This window comes from Quercus lobata, chromosome 8, assembly GCF_001633185.2.
Source record: "Quercus lobata isolate SW786 chromosome 8, ValleyOak3.0 Primary Assembly, whole genome shotgun sequence".
Lineage (NCBI taxonomy): Eukaryota > Viridiplantae > Streptophyta > Magnoliopsida > Fagales > Fagaceae > Quercus > Quercus lobata.
In genome coordinates this window covers 4,105,294-4,126,785 of record NC_044911.1, presented here as the reverse complement: position 1 = coordinate 4,126,785, position 21,492 = coordinate 4,105,294, and the positions used below count along the sequence as shown (strand labels likewise).

Below are 21,492 nucleotides of genomic sequence, written 5' to 3'. Positions count from 1 at the left end.
ATGGGAACAAGGAAAGGAATGATGCCATCGTGATGACTAATGAGATAAGGTACTAGACACAGAGTAATTTTTAGGTACTCTTGGAGCATGGAGATCTAAAGGTCATTATCGTATTTGGAAGAAATTGTAAGATCTTCATCAAAGCTCATGTAGATTGGGGGCCACAATGCCGTAATGGGAGGGTAAGGGACAACAAGAAATAAAATGGGAACAAGGAAATGAATGATGTCATGGTGATGACCAATGAGGTAAGGTACTAGACACAGTAATTTTTACGTAGTCTTGAGCATGAAGAATGATATTCCCTCCTCTCATATTCATGGTGGCATTCATTCATTAAATTCATGGTGAGGTCTACTATAAATATGAGAGGAGGGAGCATCATTTCACTATACTCCAAAAGTAACTAAGAATTTTCCCTAGACATAAAGTTTAGGATGAGTTAGGATTATTAGGTTTCCCCTATAGGACATTCAACCTGATCTGGTTTCATTATTTATGTTAGGCCAAATTCCAAAACTTACCCTCTAAATTTCACTATTTTTTATTTCAGTCCTCTAAGTTTACGTTTTCTTATTTCAATCCTCTAAGTTTCAAAACTCCCTAATTCAGTCATAAACATCCATTGTTGTTGTTAAATTCCCAAAGCTATGTCGTTTTGTCCTAATTTAATATTTACTTCTTCATTTATTAAAAAAAGATTTAATTAAAAAAAGTCCAAAATTTAAAAATAAATAAATAAATAAAACTAAACAAAAACAATTTCCATACACGATCAGTCCCCTCCTTAGTAAAATCAAAATCCCTACTCGGTTGGGTAAGTTTAAAAAAATTTTGATTTTCAGTTTCAATTTGTTTGATTTCATTATTTGCAAATCAATTTCCCCTGTGAACCAAAAATATAACAGGGTCCAGATATTTTGGTGATGACTGAAATCAAACAAACCGGGTAGAGGCTGGAGATGCTGAAGGGCAGTCGAGATGCTAAAGGGTGGCTAGAGATGTTGAAAATACCTCCCTCGAGCTATCGAAGTCGATTTGATTTTGGGTTTCCTGGAGAATCCGAAAATAGATCTCTCTCTCTCTCTCGTGGTCTCAATCTCCTTCTCCATCTCCATCTCAGTTTCTTCTTTTCTCTTTCTCTCTCAGTTGGATTAGGGTAGGGATTTTGGGAGTGATGGGTTATTATTTTTTTTATTTTACTGCAAAGGGGACCGTGTATGGCAATTTTTTTAAACAAATTTCTGGACTATTCTTTAATTAACATTTTTTTTTTTTAGAAATTAAGAAATAAAAAAATTAAAGTAAAAAATAAATATTAAATTAGAGGCAAACCAATTTAGTTTTGGGGATTTAATGGCAACAGTGAATGTCTACTTAATGGAAGACTGAATTGAGAAGTTTTGAAATTTAGAGGACTGAAATGAGAGAACGCAAATTTAGATGACTGAAATGAAAAACAATGAAATTTAGAGAGTAAGTTTTGGAACTTGGCCTTTATATTAATGTATATAGCTCCATTGGGTTCTAGGCCCAATTGTCTTGTCTTACACCACACATATTTGTACAATCTTAAGTAATCTGTGATTCTAAAACATTAAATTAAAATTTAAGATAAATATTTTATTTTGAAAGTGATGTGTATATATATTAATTGATTATAGTGATTGCGTGCAAAACACATGATCATTTTTTTTATCATTTATAGTTAGCGAAATTGAGATAGAATGGTGAATTTGGACAATTCATATACCTCAAAGATCAATAATACAAAATTGATAGGAGGTGAGTTAGTTTGCCACTAATCCAAATTCTAGGAGATCTTTTTGCATTTTGGCACAAAATAAAAGGTAATAAGATGACAATTAATATAACAGTCAAATATTATTATATTTTTGTATCCAAGTATCACACTGCTTCAATGGTGAAATTAGGGTTGATAACAAGTTAATTAGTTTCAAGTAAAGTATCAACTGACTCAACCTGCCAAATCCAATCAAGCCAATCACATTGAATTTGAAAGAATTTCATTGTCATACCAAGAACGTGTGGGTTGTGTTGACCAATCCAATAAAGTTATATTAGCAATTGAATCTATCAATGCTGTGACCTAGGATGACATTGATGTTAGCAAGCTAACAGAGATCTTAAGATCTTCATCAAAGCTCTTGTAGATTGGGTGCCACAATGCCGTAATGGGAGGGTAAGGGACAACAAGAAATAAAATGGGAATAGGGAAAGGAATATTGATGCCAATCATGCCATGGTAATGACGAATAAGGTAATTGATGCCATGGTAATGACGAATAAGGTAAGGTACTAGACACATAGTAATTCTTAGATACTCTTAAAGCATAGAGAATGGTACTTCCTCTTCTCACATTTATGAATAGATTCCACCATAAATGTGAGAAAAGGAAGCACTATTTCACTATTATCTGAGAATACCTAAGAATTTTTCTTAAACACAAGACTTCAAATGAGTCAGGCTTATCAAGTTTCCCCAATGGGACATTCAACCTGATCTCACGGGGTTTCATTATTTATATTAATGTATATAGGTCTATTGAGCTCTAGGGCCAATTGTCTTGTGTTACACCGCACACATGATTGTACAGTCTCAAGTAATTTATATACAATAACTTTACAACCTCTAGCTAACCAAACTAGCTTTTCAAAGATTATTATTTCACATCAAATCAGCTTGGGTATGACAGATTTTGTCTAGTCTAGGTTTACTTGAGCATTCTTAAGAGTTCGGATTAGGTCCAGTGCACTGGACCCGTCAAACAGTGACACATGTCCAAAAATGGACACGTATCATCATCTCAACGGGTTTAATGCCACTGGACACTGGATCTAAATCGCCCGCCACTCTTAAATTGTTTAAATGTATATGAATGGCAAAAATCTAATAAATTGTTTGAGCGTAAGATAAAGAAGCTTGAAGATTTGTCTTAGCGGGATTTTTTTTTTTTTTTTACAAAATATTTTATGTATTTTTGGTTTTTAATATGACAAAAAACTCTGTTCAATAGGAAACTTGTATCTTGGCCATGGAAAACAATAAGATTTGGAGAGGAAGCCCCTTTTTTTCACCCTTAAAACAAAGCTGTTAGAGTTAAAACAATTTCCATTTTGGCATGTTCAACTATTTTTATGGTTACATAAATGGTTTGAAATGTTAACTATTTTTCATAATTACTTGTTTTATTTTATAAAAAAATATTTATGAGCTAGTAAATGTGTATTTTTCATGTCTTCTTTTCCCCTTCCTGTAGTTTAAACCTTCTGAAAAAAGAGAGGCTGATGTTGTAGCTGCTCTGTATAAATATTCACGATGTGAAGGAAAGTTTATACATATAATTATTTGAATTTAGATAAAATCTTAACGATTTTATATTTAGAGCAATGCTACATATATGTTTTCATAAGTATTTTTACAACAGCTGAGTTATCAAAACTTTTATTGGTTGTCATTTGGACTTACTACTAATATCACTTTTTTACTTACGAGTTACAATTAACAATCTGTCACATCAGCAGTTATGAAATTTTTTGTCAAATTTTGTGTGTCTATAGACTTTCTCTTCTATTTAAGTTATATATATATATATATATCAATTCACTTTCTAGATGGCAACTAAAAATGAAAAAAATGAGTCAATATCTCGATCAAAACATATAAAATGCATTAGAGCATTTGTATTAGCTTGTGCAATTTTATTTTATTTTATTTTTGTCTATTTTAGCATAATAACCTACTTTTCTATTTTACATAATCATTATTTTAAAACACTCATCAGAATCTCAAATTATCTATTCCATTATTTATTTTATTAAAATATAAAATTTTCTTTATTTTTCATTTGTTTCTCTATTTTCACACGTCACAACTATCATCAATTCTCTTCCTTCATCATTGAAAATCATAAAGAATGAATAAAAAATGCATATACATTGTACAATAAATTTACAAAGTTTTTCCTATAACTAGAATGAAAAATGGACAATAGATACGTAACTTTACAAAGACTAATGTGAAATTTTTTTTTTTTTTAGGTTGATTGGCCAAAATTTTCTATTTAGGCCATTTTGCATGGGCTGATGCAAAATGCAAATTCTCTCAGTAGATGATACATACGCTATGTAAATGGGCTTTGAAGAATGGTTTTGAATCTTTTGATGGGCTTATGGTCTCCAATAGCTTCTTCTCTGATATTGTCCTGTTTTCTTTAGTCATGGATCAAATCTTTCCGTCGCACCTTTTTCTTACTTTGCTAGAAGTGGCCCAAGCCCGAAGGCAAAGCTAATGCTCATACCCCTGTATAACTGTATTCTTCTTTACAATAATAAAACTATCTTCCTTATTTTTTATTTTTAAAAAAAAAAAAAAAAACTCCCACATTTTTTTTTTTAAGGTTTAGCTGTGTGATTTGTCTATGATCAAATTAATGAAAATTTCCTTTCATTAAAAAAGAAAGAAAAAAAAATCTCTTTAAACTTTAATTTAAGGATCTAATTAAAGGAGTTGCACAACATTTCATTAATAAAAATTTTTTATTATTGATTTTTGCTACAGTAACACCCATCCTTAATTTATTTAGAGCATTCCCATCAAAACTTCTAAAAAATTTAGCATTTACCATCTCAAAAACCAATTTTATAACATATCACTTTACAATATTCCTTACATCAAGACTTCTATTTTTTTAACACTTCATTTAAATATTCTTTCTTTATTATTTCTCGCTCTCCCTCTATCTCTCTATCCCACTGTCTCTCCATCTTTCTCAACCCAGTTTAGAAGCTTCTCCCTCTCTCTGATATTATGCTCTCAAAACCTCCATAGCCTAAGCTTTTCAAGCTCATCACCTCTAGCCACAATCACAGTCACAGTCACAGCCACAGCCGCCACTACCATCCACAATCTCAAGCCCCCAACAAAAAAAAAAAAAAAAAAAACCCACGGCACAACCCATAGCCAAAAACCACCACAAAACTGCCACAAAACCGCAACCAAAACCCACACCAACCTCTCAGACGACCACCACCCTAGCAACCCAACCACCATAAACCCACAACCAATATCCTCAACCCATCGGCATAACCAACCTCACCCCACGACACAAACCCACAGTCTCAACCAACTTCAACCCACGACACAAACTCACGCCCTCAACCCACAGTCTCAACCAACCCCAACCACCGTCATACCCACCACCGTCGGATCCACGACCCACTTGCAGTCATCAAGACCCATTAAACCCACGAGAGGGAGAATCTGAGAAAGAGAGATAAGAGAGAACGAGAATGAGAGAGTGAGAGTGATAGTTTGAAGAGAGAGAAAGAAAAATATTTAAAAAATGATAACACTTTGCTATAGTGTGCTCTCAAAAATAAGAGCGCACTATAGCAAGATTGCAAATTTTTTAGGTTATAGCATGTTTGATGGAGCAGCATTTTGTGGTTTCAGATGTTAAAAATAGCATTTTAGCAGTTATGAAAACTTTGATGGGAATGCTCTAAGAGCAACCACATTAGCTCATCTATAGTCTTCAAAAATAGGAAAAAAGTACAAATTTTTCACATTTTGAGCAAAAAAAATACTCACATCAGTTGGTGTAAAAATGTGTAAATATTTTTGTGAGCTACAGTAACCATGTATATTTACACGATTACTGTAGCTTATCTATCTATTAATTTATTATTTGTTTCTCTCTCCTCACCTCACTCTCTCCTTTTCAGCTTCTACTTTGACCTCTCTCTCTAGTCCCTCAGTCCAGCCTTCTCCATTCCTTGAGAGCGAAGCCTTCCTCAAGCTCCATCTCCATCGGAGGGGGCAAAATCGAACCGTCCGATCCAGGAAACCCTCTATTGAAGTCCTCACCGATTACTTCATCGGTGTAGATTTCTAAGACTAATTGCGACGCGAACGTGTCATCTCTGGTGGAGAAAGAGGTGTCATTGTTTTTGTGATTGTTGTTGTGGAAGATCAGTGAATCAGTGGTCGAGTCTTTGAGTGGGTCAGAGTTGGCGAAATGAGTTGTGATGAACGAGTCGAATCGCAGGGAGGGTTTGATTATTGGGTTGTTTGATCGGGGTCCTTTAGTGAGTCAATGTCATTTTTGTTTGATGTCGTTGATGGCTGGTGGTGGTTGGGTGTGAGTGATTTTGGGTTTGTGTTGGGTCTATAGCTCGATGGAGAACATGGTGGTTGGCTGGGTGTAGGTGATTTTGTTGAAGGATGGGTGTGGGTGTGGCTCGACGGATTTTGTTGAAGGGTGGTTGGCTAGGTGTGGGTGTGGCTCGACGGAGAAGCCGAGTTTGTGAATTTGCTTCAGAGAGAAAAGGAAAGGAAATAATAAAAAATGTAAAAGGAATGAATATTTTATTAAATAAATGTGTAGAATAGATAAATTGATGTCAGTATTTTGTAAAAGTGAATGTATAAAATATAAAAGGTATGTTTTTTTTTTGCAAAATAAATAAAAAATTTGTACGAATTGATGTGATTGCTGTGACAGAAAAAGGGAAAAAATGAAGAAAAAAAAAAACAGTACTTTTTTTTTTTGGGATAAGAGAAAAAAACAATACCTTTAGGACATTCTGTAGAATACACGGGGAATGATAGTACAACAATGGTAGGTAAAACATGTGAGTCCAAGTTGAAGCTCCATCAGCAGTCTAATCTGATTGACCCCATGATGTTTCTTGCTTTGAAGCATGAATCATAAGGTCATTTGCTAATGTAATGTGCCAAAAAATACAGATAGTGTAATGATTAAAAGTTAATCTGAAAGCTTTAAGCACATTCAAAGTCAGAACTCCCTTTACCACTTTTAAGCTCCTGGGTGTTTACATTACACTAATCTTGTCATATTATGTGTAAACTGAATATAACGTGAAAACAATGGGGAAAAAAACTTTCAACTTCAGATAGAATTTAAAATATTTGGAAGTTTGTTTGTTTCCCAGGCAAACTTCTTGGCTAGGCATGTTTCATGTTTGGTATGGTTTGTAAATTGTAAGTTGGTTTATTTATCTTTTAAACCAGTTTATATGTCTTTTTGTTTAAGTACAATTATAGTTTTACTTATTTTATTTTTAAACAAAATAAATCAATAAAATAAGTTATTCCAAACTCACAGTGATTGGTGAGTTAAAGCCAGTATCAAAGCAGCATGACATGGAGGCTGCCAGTGGCAAAGTGCAGCTAATCATTTCCATTCGAGCAAAATTTTTTTCCAAACTAGTTTGAAGGGAAAATTTTTAAACATCTCATATATCTCTCTTTTTTTTTTTTTTTTTTTTTTTTTATGAATTTTGAAAATCTAACCATCGAATTTCATAATTCTTATGTTTTTAACATGCATATTAAATTTCATTCAAATTGAATATTATTTACCATTCGATTAATAAATTTATTTTTTATATACAATTTTAGATTATAAAAGTTTGATATTTTAACATTTGTTTAATAAGATAGCAATTGATTTTTGATTTTTTTTGAAATTTTACATGCGTGAAGAATATAATAAGAACATGTAATCTAACAGTTAGATTTTTAAAATTCACACTCAATATAGAAATATATGAGGAGTTTGTAGAGTTTCTCTCCAAACTTTGTTCAGTTCTAAATGCCTCACTAGGCAAATCATTAATGCATTATCTCCTTAACTTAACTCACAAAAGCCAACAAGTCACAATTAATGGCTGTCTATTGGAATTCCCCAATATGCACGTAACATATTTCAAACCATTCAATGAAAAATGCTATATTTATATGAAATTAAGATAATAAGAGACACCCTTCTCTTTTTCCTTCAGTATCTGCACAAGACACACAATTATATGGTTGCAATATATAGATATATATATATATATATATATGAAATTTTAGAATGAAAAGTTTCATAGTTGGAAATTAGAGCGTAATTTGAACAAGGGCAAACTTTTTTAAGTCCAATCCATTCTTTCTGTACATAATTTTTAGCAAAATGGGCTAGTGAAGTTGGCACACATGTGGTCGTAAAAACACGTATTAGCCCAAGAATATTGAGAAGACCCTCAATTACCTTTTTTTTTTTTTTTTTTGAGTTTTAACATATGACATTCATTCCTAATGATAACTCTTTATTATCAGACCAAAACACCAATTTATTTTTGATATAGGCGGGGATTGAATCCCAAATTTCTTATTTAACCATAAAAAACTTTACCAGTTGAACTAATTAGAACCCACGATTACTTTACGTTAGTTTACATCAAACACATCACCCTATTTAAGTTTTAAATATGAAAATCAACAACAACAAAAATTGTATATATCACATATGAAATTATAGATGTTATATAAACAAAGTGTATAACAATAACATAAAACAATAATTTTTATTTTAAGAAAATTTAAGAATACAATTTTGTATCACAATTTTGAAATGGACAATGAATATAAAACAATTACTCCTCTATTAAGAAAATTTAAAAACACAACTTTTGTATCAAACTTTGAAGTGGACAATGAACATAAAACAATAGTTTATCTGTTAAGAAAATTTTAAAGATACAACTTTTGTATTGCAATTTTGAAATTATCAATTAAAAAGGTAGTGAAAAAAGTGGCTGTCAATGACTTTATCAAGTTGTGATAAATATTAAAAACTGTGATAAGGGACACAAAAAGTCACTAAATTCAATAAAAGGTATTGACACAAAACATACTATAATAGAAGGAAAATCAAGGGCATTGTGGTAATCCAGAGAGGTGTATGCAAGAAATTCTTTCCTGATATGCAGGGAAGTGAGTCATGAGTACTAGTTTTGGCTTTTGAGGGGTCTCCTTAAAAGAAGCAAAAAATGTTTGTAATTATAAATGCCCTGTCTGTGTGAACAATAGAATAGAGAGAGAAAGAGAGGGAAGAAGAAGCTAAGGGGTCTCTCTCTCTTCTCCCAAGTCTCAAACTTTTTAAGTTTTTATCAACTTTCTAGAGAGAGAGAGAGAGAGAGAGAGAGTGAGGTTTTTAGAGAGAGAAAGCTAGCTGAGAGAAAAGAGTGAGTGAGACACACCATGTCTTTAGGCTATGCAGAGAAGCTTTCGTACATAGAAGATGTGGGCAATGTTGGAATGACAGAATATTTCGACCCACCTCATGTTTTGCAAGAAAAGGTAGAGACTTTATCTCTCCCCATTCACGTTCTTGCTCTTTTGGGTCTTTTTGTTTTGTTTTGTTTTTGGGTGCTTCTAGTTTGCTTGCTAATTGACCTTATGGGATTGATAACTTTTGATGATCTTGTATGATACTGTGATACCCATGAATGTAACTTAGTTTTACGTGCTTAAACTTGGTGAAAGTTTGGGTTTTTTGTTGGTGGTTCTGCAATTTGTTTTGCTGTGGAAATTTGTTCTTTGTTCCATTCTGGCTTGTTTTGTGAGATCCCATTTCTGGGTTTTGGCATTTGGATTCACTGGAATTGAATTTCACTTTGGTTTGTTGGTTATTAAGCTGAAACTCGTATACCCATTATTGATCTTGTGATATGGGTATGATGGTTCAGTATTGTAGGTTAATAATGTGAGGCATTTTTTATCACCCATACGCATTTCATGGGAATTTGCAAAGGTTTCCATCTTTTCTTTGGGATGCCAATTGTGTTGAGATGTGAAACTATGCATGCAGTAGTTGAAGGATTTTGATGGGGTGAATTGTGTTTTTGGACTTGGGATGCTAATTTTGTTGAGATGTGAGACTATGCATGCAGTAGTTGAATGATTGTGATGGGGTGAATCGTGTTTTTGGACTTGGGATGTTGAAATTATACATGCCTAGGGTTGTAACCATGTAGGTTTAAGGATTTATATCGACTTTTTGGATAGTTGTGGAACTAAGCTCTGTTTTGGTATATAGTTGAGGTACATCCTGGTACTCTCATGATGAGGAAAGGAAGGTAATAGTGTGGAATTATCAATGATGTAATAGAAAATTAGAAATATGGCTTTTTCATAAGAATCAAGTGTGAGAAAGATGCAATAGAATAATGGATTTTTATAGTGAAATGATTAAAAAAATTAATTTGGTTTAATATTGCCTACTATGTGGTTGGTCTCAAGAAAAATTCAATTGGACTTTTAGGTGATGTACAACAACAACAACAACAACAACGCCTTAGTCCCAAAATTTGGGGTTGGCTATGGATCCTTGATAGATTATTTGATGTAAGGAGAAAAAAAAAATGTTTCGAATCCTCCAGACGTATTTGTCAGCTTAAGATTTTTATATGTTTTTCTTCCTTATTGTCATCTTTTTGGCATCCAAAAAAATCAGAAGACACTCAAAATGTTGGTTTGTTCTTTGTTCTTCCTTGCTCAGATTTCATTATGATACACTATTGAACTATCTATTGTGAATTATATTCATTCTGGTGAAAAGCCCTTTTCCACTCAATTATAGTTTTGAATTAGCCTTTTTAAATTTTATTGGTTCAGTTAAACCAAAATCGCTATTCATACCCTGTGGAAGATAGTATACAATCTAGCTGCTTATTCAATTAATATTATTGCAAACTTCTTCACTTATGTGCTGTTGGTTTCTTTAAAAAATTTCTTCCTGTGTTTAATAAATTGAAATTATTAGGAATTTTTATGTGTTTGCTATTTTTGCTGACCTTGGCATTTTTCTGCAGATTGAACGACTTGCCTTGATGGTAAAAAAGGTTTGAACTTGCAACATCTCACTCATCTAATTGATGTTAGCTAAGTTCTTTTAAGGTTTTCTATTAATCAATGCTGTCACATTTTTTTTTTTCTTTCTACTTGCAGAGTAAGCATCTAGTGGTGTTTACAGGTGCAGGGATATCAACTTCTTGTGGTATACCAGATTTCCGAGGTCCCAAGGGAATATGGACCCTTCAGGTGATAATTGTGAAATTCATATTGTGTCATGAGTTTAAATAAGACTCTCTTTGTTCTTTATTCGAACTGTATTAATTTAGTAATCCTTTATCCCCTGCCTCAATAATTTCTGTTGAACTAGAATGTGCTGTTTAAATTTAATAAGCAGCTTATTGTCAACTTTTTTACAATTAATTTAAGATCTATTATAAAGTTTTGTGTTTTTTTTTTTTCTTATTGTTCAAATGCTACTCATATGATATTTATGTTTGCAAGCAACTTAACTTGAAAAAAAATAAGAAGGAACTCATTTCTTTAAGTTCTCAACAGCTGCCATGCTTTTAGTGCAGTTGCTTGCCACATGCACCTTACCATGGTTTGTCTTAGCATTCAGAAAAATAATCACCCATTGTAAATCCCTATGTATGTATCTTCTAATCCTCAATTATTAGTACAGCGTGAAGGCAAAGCCTTGCCTGAAGCATCACTGCCATTTCACCGTGCAATGCCAAGCTTGACTCATATGGCTTTGGTTGAACTTGAGAAGGCTGGTATTTTGAAGTTCCTTATTAGTCAGGTATGGCTGCATTATTTCCTTAACTGTATTTCTGATATTATCCCATTGGGAAATACTTCAGCTCGAACTTTTATTAATGAGTGCTTAATCTAGTTTCATCATAATTTTGCTTAAAATCTGTTGCCTTCTTTTGATGCTCGCTCGCAATTTCAAGCTATCAATTGTTAAAGTGGTTTTTTTGGGTCCCGTTACCATAAATGTGTGGTGATGAAGGTTCATATATTTTTTGCTATTTGGAATAGTTTAGACTGCTACTGATACTATACTGGCATTCTGGGTCTTTGGTTAGTTTTGGCGACATTGCTTATTCTTTTCTAAATAATGCTAAGTGCAAAATAATGTCAAAAGGTGCAAAGACTTTTTTATTTTATTTTTGATATGTCAAAAGATGTAATCACTTAATGTTTTTCTTGTGTCTTTAAGCATTCCATAATTGGGTTTTATGGGGAGTTATTTGAAAACATATTTCATATCTTACAATCTGTTGTTTTAAATCCTAGAATGTTGATGGCCTCCATCTTCGGTCTGGAATTCCAAGGGAGAAACTTGCTGAATTGCATGGGAACTCGTTTATGGAAGCTTGCCCTTCATGTGGAGCCGAGTAAGGCTATATATTTCGACAGAAACTGATTTTCTAATCCTATTGTATTACTATCATTGGATGTTTCTCCCCGTCCCCCTTTCCTTTTTGGGTTCATTAATATGCTGTTTAAGTTGATATTTGGCCTGAAAATGTAGTAAATTGCTGATGTTCTTATTACTCTGTGGAAAGTTTCTCTCTTCCATTTATGAAGTTAGAATTATTATTTTTTGATAAGTAATAATATTTATTGAATGAGTGGATTACTTCATGCCTTTTTTTTTTAATTTTAATTTTAATTTTTATAGGTAATAAGAATTTTATTGATAAAAAAAGTACAATGTGTTTATGATAGTAAACTCACTCTACAATGATGAACATAAAGTATCTTAAGAACTACAAAGAATCATACAGAAAGTTGAAGTGAGTCGTAGAACTCAAAAATAGAATTACAATATTCATAAAATTAAAAAAAGAAAAAGCAAAAGAATTACAATGTGTAAAACCCTGAAAGACCGATCAAACAAGGTATGAACCAACAATGATTTCAACTGATCAAGAGGTCTCTCAATATCCCCCAAAGTACAGCTATTACATTCTTTCCACACTATCCACATTAAAGATAATGTGGTAAGATTCCAAACATCTGAAGAGTGCTTCCCAAAGCAATTCCTCTACCCAAATAATGGGTCTGCTACTGTCAAAGACACCACCACTGAGCCTCAAACATATCAAAAAATGCACTCCACAGAACCTAAGCAACATCACTGTAGAGCAACAAAATGGTCCACCATTTCCCATTGCACTGAGACACACAGCACCAGCCAACTACAGAGAAACCCATCTTGATAAGATTGTCATAGCTAAGAATCTTACCCCAAGCTAATGTCTAGACAAAGGACACCCTGTTTGGGGCCTTGACACACCATATACTATTCCAAGGGAATGAATTAGTATTGGTTCCACAAATAGCCATATAATAAGATCAAACATCAAACTTACCTCTCTCATTCAAACACCAACTCATCTTATTGCAACCCATCCTAGATTCAGAATCATTATTCCTGTGTATGAATATCACTTTTATAACAACATAAATTTAAATTATTATTTACGTCTGTCTAGGTACTTGCGGGATTTTGAGGTGGAAACTATTGGTTTGAAGGAGACATCAAGGCGTTGTTCTGATGTAAAATGTGGTGCTAAACTTAAGGATACGGTTCTTGACTGGGAGGTAATAATTTTATTTTTACTTGTTTCAGTTTGGTGAGGTTCAAAATTTAAAATTATTATTTGGGATCAATGATTGCTTGGAAGTGATTTCAGACTAAACCATTTGTTTCTAATGCAAGTTTATTAATTACTAGGAAGGCAAGTTAGTGAAATTTATATTCATAAGAACATAAAATAACTCCACTTGTCCCTTATACTTAGTATCATCTATATATATATATATATATATATATTTAACTGAAACCTTTAGAGCTCCCACATTTTTACACATCAGCATTATAAAAAAAAAATAATAAATATCTTTTTTTTTCCCATCAAATACAAATCACAAATCCCGATACTTAAAAAAAAAACAAAATTCTCTCTTCTCATCTCTCTTCTCCCTCCTTCGAAGCAGCTACCCTCTCTCTCTTTTCTCAGCCTTTCAACCAAGGGAGTGAATATTGTACCGTATTAGCTGGTACGGCTGATATGTTTCGTACCGGCACTTTGACTGGTACTAATATAAACACAAAAACGCAGTCCCTTACCAAGCAGAAAGAACTTCAGCTATTGCTGCTGAGAGAGACCTTCATCCGTGGACCAATACTTGATGCAATGGCTGCCAGTTGTATGAGGAAACAGAAAGAGATCTGCAACTTGTATGAGGAAAGACTGAAAGGGAGTGAAATATATGTTTTTATTTGAAATCAGATCTTAATTTACCCTTTGTGGATGTGGACGTGGAGCAGTGTGTCAAATAGTGTGGAGAGGTAACTTGTGTCAGTGGCTGATGCCAGCTGTGGAGCAGAGAAAATAATATGCGAAGAAAAAAGAGGGAAGAAAGTAAAAAGGAAAAATAAAAGATATTAACGTGTAGAAGAGTAGATAAATCATAAATATAGTATTTTTTTTATGAGTTTAGCTTATCTCAAGTACTTTTTTAACTGAAAATCTTCTTTTGTTTTAAATACATAATAGCAAATGGTAGTAAGTTTTAATCTTCACATTTTATTTAGTTAGTAGGTGATATGACAGTTTTTCATTAAAATAAAAGGAGATTCCAGTTAAAAAAGTACTAAAGGTAAGGCAAATCCCTTTTTTTATAAGTCTAAAGTAATATATAGATATACATTTAGCTTGTGGCTTGGTATAAAAAGCCAGTTTTTTTAACTATTTAGCTTATTTTTACTACTATTCATGGGTCTCATTATACTTTTTGGTACTATTCATAGGTTCTATTGTATTATTTCAGTTACCTTTTAACTTTATCTATGGTACTTTCAGCAAAAAGTTTTCAGTTTCAGCTAAATCAGCGGTTCCTAAACAGAGCGTAGAGTTTTTTTTTTAATCAGTTATTAACTTCTACAGTGGATGAAAGAAAAAGATAAAAATTAAATAAAGATTAAAGATAAAGATAGGAGAGAGAAAAAATAGAAAGAATAAATCAAATCAAATAGGAAAAAATAGAAGATTGTTTGTGTGAGTGAATAATCTTTTAACTCATATTTAATAGCTCTTCCGTGCATCGCATGGGTTAGCGACTAGTATATAATATATTTTATTCACAGTTGATCCCAAGCCCAGAAAAAGGGTTATGGACTAATTTTTATGATTTATGCAGGGAAGAATTCTCTTTTTATACTCTCTCTAGTGAAGAATTTTTTCAAACTACTATTTATATATTAAAAAAAAAAAAGAGTATTTTTTGAAATTACATATCTATGAAATTCATAAATAACAGCTGATATTTGGGCAGTCGCTAGGAATTGTTAAAAGGCTGAGATTTGCCATAGTGCAATGTGCCATTCTATGAAACATAAAATGATAAAGGCTTCATGGAGTTAATATGTATGTATGTATAGGCTAAAAATAGTGAAGAAAACTGGATGATGCTGGTGTCTGTGTGTGTGTGTGTGTGTATTTAAAAAAAATTCATTGAAGAACAGTTTCCTGATAAATACTCTCTTTCTGCAGGATGCCTTACCCCCTAAGGAGATGGATCCTGCTGAGAAGCACTGCAGGATGGCTGATGTTGTATTATGCTTGGGGACAAGGTAAGAGCAAGATTTTTTACTTGACAGTATTAAACTGCCCCCTCCAGAATTCTCAACTTATCTTTTATGAGAAATCCATAGTACAGCCCCATTTTCAGTACTTTTGTTGACATCCTTGGCAAATTGGATTGAAGATCACTTGTGTTTCAACTATGAGTCTTCTACCATTCATGCTTTGTTTAATGGTCGTGTGCATAATTTCTCTCTGCAGTTTACAAATAACTCCAGCATGTAACCTACCTCTTAAATCACTCCGTGGTGGGGGAAAGATTATAATTGTGAATCTTCAGGTACTTCCTCTCTTGTTCAAAATGAATTCACTGCCTACTTGTGGGTGGGTTTTTTTTCTTTTTGGGGGGGTGGGGGGGAGAGAAGAGGAAGAAAAAGTGCATTAAGAGCTCAGTCATAATCCAAATTGAAAGCTGGAGTGATGATGAGTGGTTGGGGCTTGCACATATAAACTCACTCTAATATTAGTTATTTAATTTTATTATCAGTTAACAATAACAAGTTATCATTTTATTGTCTGTCTCATGTAACAATTTCTTACCAATGCTCTTAAATATCTAAGACCACAATTAGATAACAAATCTGGATTCTATGTGTTTGGCTGAAGGTTTCTACCAGCTGACACTAGGATATTTTATAAGTTTTGTTATTTGGCCTATGATCTATTTGTTTACTACAACCCTTTCCTTAATTACAGTTCATTCTTTCCTGTTTAGAAGCCAGTTCCATATATTAAAATAAACTAGTGCTGATAAATTACCAATTGTCTCAAAAGTTTAAGCTATTAGAGAATAGTGAATTTAATTATTTAACCAACATTCTAACACTTCCCCTCAAGTGTGGGCTCAAATTTCCCCTTAATAAATGGATCCCAACACACGAGACTTATAATTTTTTAAATCGAATTAGAGCAAAGACATTGTTTGAACTCAAAATCATGTGCTCTAATACCATGTAAATTCTTGATTGTCCCACAAGCTTATGCTATAGGAAATGGTAAATTTAATCATCTAACCAATATTCTAACAAGTAAAATATTGAATTGTCAGCCTCTCTATTTCTCCCTTGATTGCTGGTTCAATATTTTTGAAAATGGTATATACATTTTTGCTTATTAGCCTAAACTCTTGTTGCTTAAAATGTGCATTCTTCTACTTTACAGAAAACTCCAAAGGACAAGAAAGCAAGTTTAGTGATCCATGGGCGGGTAGATAAGGTATTGCAATTTATGTCTTTTAATTGCAGAGAGATCTTTCCTGTTTTCTTTTCCCCTTTGGTTCTGAAATTTTGAAATAGCATCCAGAGGCACTGTTTGCAGTTTCTTTTACCTAGCTGAGGTCCATTTACCCTCTTGAGTTTATATCTATATATGGAATCTATGTGTCTTAGCATTCAAGTCTTATAATAAAGATATATTTCAATTGGAGCTTGTCAGTTTTAACATTGTAACTGCACTTAGCTTTTAATTGCTCATTATCAGGCATATGTTTGCAATGAATTATTAATTAATTTGAAATAGAACAGGTCATTGCTAGTGCCATGGAGTTTCTTAAACTGCAGATTCCGCCATTTGTAAGGATTGATCTTTTTGAGGTCATTCTAACTCAAGCATTAAGTATAGGTAAATTTCTTGGCTTTGCAATATTATGTACCTTAGTCTGGAATGCTGTCACAATGACATATGTGTTATACATGTGAAGCAGATGTTATCTATCCAAGTCCAATGGGCTCATCTTTAGGCTATTTGTTGACAATGACAAATTTAAGTGGTAGTGATGGGCTTCACCATCTGCATTCAAAACTGGATGTGTACTTTTAACACACACACACACATATATATTATTTATATATTTATTTTATAGAATAAACTGGATGCTTACTTTGTCCCTGAGTTTACCATTAGGTTTGGCATTAAATATCACATCTTCCGCACACAACTATACTTGACCTTTCTATTTTACTTTGTGTAATGCATATTGTATCTGGACAAAATCTCCTTGATTTCTGTTTCAGCAGACATAAGAACTTCATTAGACTTTGAACAAGGACCTTTTTCTGGTTCATGTCACTCAATTTAATTGGGCCAAGTCTAGGTGACATTTTTTATGAAATTGTTTTCTGTTAAATTAATTAACCCTGTGAGGTCAAATTATTGTCTCTGTTATATTACTAGTTCCTAGATGTCATTCTTATGAAGCAACCAAAACAAGGAGTTATAGGAGCTTCTTCTAATTATTTGAGGCTGTAGTCTTATAGTTTTCTAACATAATCTTTCTACTTGAACTATAGCTTTTTTACATAATCTTTCTGCTTGAACTACAGATAGAAAATATGTGAACTGGACCCTCCAAGTTGCTAGTGCACATGGACGGCGAGCTCCATTGCCCTTCATCAAATCTGTTGAGGTGATTTTATGTTTAGAAATTCATGCAGCTGCTAATTTCCCTTGAAAAAGAATTCCAAAGTCTTTGTAAAATTCTGTGAGAGTCTTTATTCTAACTCTCAAGCAAGGCTGTGAGCAATCCATGAATGCATATTTACAGTTTATTTTGACTACTTTAATGCAAGGTTGTATGCTTGTCTTTATTAACATGAAATATATTTTAGTCATTTTCTTGCTCTGGTGTTTACTTCTCTGCCTCTCCATGGTAAACAAATAAACTGTAAATATGAAATCAATGACTGTTACTACAAAAGATTAACTTATGTAAGACCACTTTAGGATGGTTATCATACTCCGTGTCAAACATTTTAATTACCAAGTCATTTTATTTATGTAGCCTTCCAATTAGAATTAACTTTTCTGCTGCATGTCTCCAGGTTTCCTTCTTGGACAACCAAGATTATAAAGAAGCTATCCTACAAATGCAACCATTTCGTCTGAAAAGGTGGCTTCAACACTATCCCCATGTTTGAGTGTGTAGTATTTATGCCTTTTTTGTTTAATAGAACAGTTTTTATGCTGTGTTTTGCCAAAAAAGAAAAGAAAAGGAAGACCTAAATATTCAGTAATTTGCAATGTCATACTGTTCTGCACTGTAAAGATTCCATTGGAGCTTCAAAAATTTAGATAGATTTCTTTCAAGTTAAGGGAACAAAAAGAGGAAGAGGAAGACCTAAAATAACACTAGGAGATGTAATAAAAAGGGATATGTTAATTGAGGTGGTAACAGAGACTGATTTTGGATAGGATAGAATGGTGGAGAAAAATACATGTGGCCAATCCCAATTAGTCTCTTGAGGATCCATGGTTGACCTAAAGTTTTGAGACCAAGGCTTTGTTATTGTTGTATAGTTAATCATATATGCTTTTTAAGTAAAAAATAAGCTTTCCATATTTAAAGGGATTTGCTTCAAAATGAGAAAATATGGCATCACGGAACTTAATTGTATATGATTCAGTGAATGATGTATGGTACTTGCCATATTTTAGACTCATTGCACTTTTATTGCTAATCTTATAGCTTCATTTTCTTTTTTTAGTTTCATTCTGTTTTTTCAATCTCTGTATACTTCCCGTATATGCTTTTCTAAGTTTAATAAATTACAATTACTTACCAAAAAAAAAAAGATGTATGGTACTTGCCAATAATTTTGGATTGGGCAAGTTGCTTGACTGTTTATAATCAAAATGTGAATGGACTTATTGACCCTTCGAGTGCACATGGTTGGATGGAAAAGTAAGAGGATGGAAAAGTTTGGAAAGAAAATGGAAGATGGATTGATATTATATCCGTTTGGTAGAATAGAAAAGTGGAAGAAATCTGCCATTTTTAATCTTCTCAAAATGGGAGGAAAAATAGGAGAGAATTAGATTATTCGACAATCTTATCCCTCTAGTTCATGAAAAAATAAATCAGTACATGAATATAATATGAGTTTGACAAATGTTTTGTTCTCTCCGCTTTTCGAGTTCACCTACTAAACACTTATAATTGAAAATATTAATCACTTCTTTCCCCTGGTAAGTTGGCTAGACATTATTTTATTTATGCTTCTTTTTCTTCTTACATGTTGTTATTGATATGTGTCAGGAGAACCATGCAGGCAAAATCATTTGAATTGGTCTTAAAAGTCAACTTCATTGATGGTTGTGGCTGCCAGTCTGTTGAAATTAATATCCCTATTGATTTTAAGGTGAGAAGAAGGACCAGTTCTACTTATTTCATGTGTGTGATTTCTTTTATTTAGGTTGTTAATTTTGTAATTTGCACAAGCATTTTGAGATCGCCTTTTGTTCCATTAATATGGGGTGAGGATGTGACATTTATGCTAGAGCTCATTAGGCCATCTCTTACATGTCTTTTTCACTTGCTTGATAAAACAATGGCACACGATACTGATGGTAGCTTACAGTGCTTGTTTGGTATTTACTTACTGTCAGGGTGCTCCTTTCTTTGACAACGTTCTAGTTTTTTTTTTTTTTTTCCTTAAAGAAAAAAGAAAAAAATAATAGAAGAATCCTTAGCAATCACGAGCACACTACAAATATTTAAAGTTTCTGAATAACTTCTAAACTATGCCAGCCTGTTGGTCATCACATGTCAGCCATTGCTTTTGTCAGCATCTTTAGTTTGTACTCGATCTCTCCAAATAATTTGAGTACCTGTATGTGAGAATGAAAATAAGTATGCTCATATGTATATACGTGTATGCATGTTTGTTAGTATTTCTGTCTGTAGATAAACACAGACAGCTGTAGATCAGATGATTTTCCATGTATTGATTGTCCTTTGATGGAGATATTCTAGGTGGATTGAACCGATACTCATTTGCTCTCACATTTGTATAATAATCTTGTTCCTACCAAAGCCAGACAAATTATACCTATCTCTTTGCAGGTTTCAATTGACTGCTTTAACCCTGACAAAGACTCTGTACTTCAAAGGCTGAGAGAAACAGCAATTCAAGATTTATGCTGCGGGCAGAATGCAGTTATTGAGAGAACGGCCTTCTTGATGCCGAAAAGTGAGGTAACTGTCTATGCCATTGTCACCAACATTGTTCAGTACATCAAAACCTCCAACGTCTTAGCTGATTCTCTCAGTAATGGCAATGTAAAAAGGCAAAGGGAAAGTGTAAATGGTACTGGAACATCTAGGAAGCGATCAAAAGTGCATAGGAGAAAATCTAGATATTAGAAAATAGAAGGTTGTGGTCTGAGTTTTGTATATATGGTATTCATTAAAACTAACAAAAATTATAATATGTAGGGACTGGGTGAATTTTGTTAGATACTACACTCGGTCTCCCCAGTTATATGGGTAGGGGATGATGTGTTGGTTAATTGGTTAGCAGAATTTCAGTCTGTAAGTTTCTGAGATCATTGAGGATTCCATAGTGACCATTGGCTAATAACCTCTCAATTGACTCCTCCCCCACCCCTTATTTTTAGTATGCACTGGTGATTGCAATCTTCAAATGTGTTATTATTTCTCCTACAAATTTATAATTCAAATGATGTCATATAACCAAATATTAGCACACGAAAGATATCTAGTTGTCACTATGCAATGAGCATTCTGTGAGACATGAGAATAAAACGCCTCTGGACCTCCTTGTTGTGAGGCGTGCGGTGGTAGATACCACCTTGAATTGGAAAGCATGGCACCTTCATGACTTGCTGGGTTTTCTTATGAGTGTAATTTGTATCCATATGACCCAATGCAATGAAGAAACATAAGAAATTTATAAGGGGGTCAGTTCAAAGGACAATTGCCCCAAGCTCGGTCCCTAGACTTTCAATTAGGACAAGAAATGGTTAAAGATGAGATGAATCCACAATTTATAACCCAGAGATGCGTTTTCATTAGGTGGAAAGGTGCTTTAGATCTCCATAACTGGTGGATTGCTAATTCTAAAGCAGACAAAACTCACCATCATCTGAATATGATACCCATTTATTATGACAATCCAAGTGCTCTCTCATACAATAACAACATTCAAATGGTCTATTTCTTCTTTTCAAAGGAATGGTATTCCTGTTGTTTTATCACGGTGTTTTTACCTTTATTCCTCTATTTTACGATTGCATTTATTCATGCTTTAAATGGTTTCATAGTTACATATATGACCTTAAAATATTAGTTTGTAGTGATATATATCACCGACTAGAAGAATGTGGGATTAACAAATCTCACACCTCTGGACCTCCCTCGTGCGACAC

General features: G+C 33.2%; 1 protein-coding gene across 1 annotated transcript; it reads left to right on the top strand.

The window, feature by feature from the left end:
* The first annotated feature begins 8,769 nt into the window (after nt 1–8,769).
* LOC115957351 (NAD-dependent protein deacetylase SRT1) lies at nt 8,770–20,723 on the top strand. Its single transcript, XM_031075573.1, has 14 exons — nt 8,770–9,169; nt 10,684–10,713; nt 10,820–10,912; nt 11,349–11,468; nt 11,969–12,069; nt 13,174–13,282; nt 15,238–15,317; nt 15,529–15,607; nt 16,489–16,542; nt 16,851–16,947; nt 17,649–17,731; nt 18,147–18,214; nt 19,361–19,463; nt 20,168–20,723. Exons 1-14 carry the CDS (start codon nt 9,071–9,073, stop codon nt 20,465–20,467), a joined length of 1,416 nt encoding a protein of 471 aa, XP_030931433.1. The 5' UTR covers nt 8,770–9,070; the 3' UTR covers nt 20,468–20,723.
* The last annotated feature ends 769 nt before the right edge of the window (nt 20,724–21,492 follow it).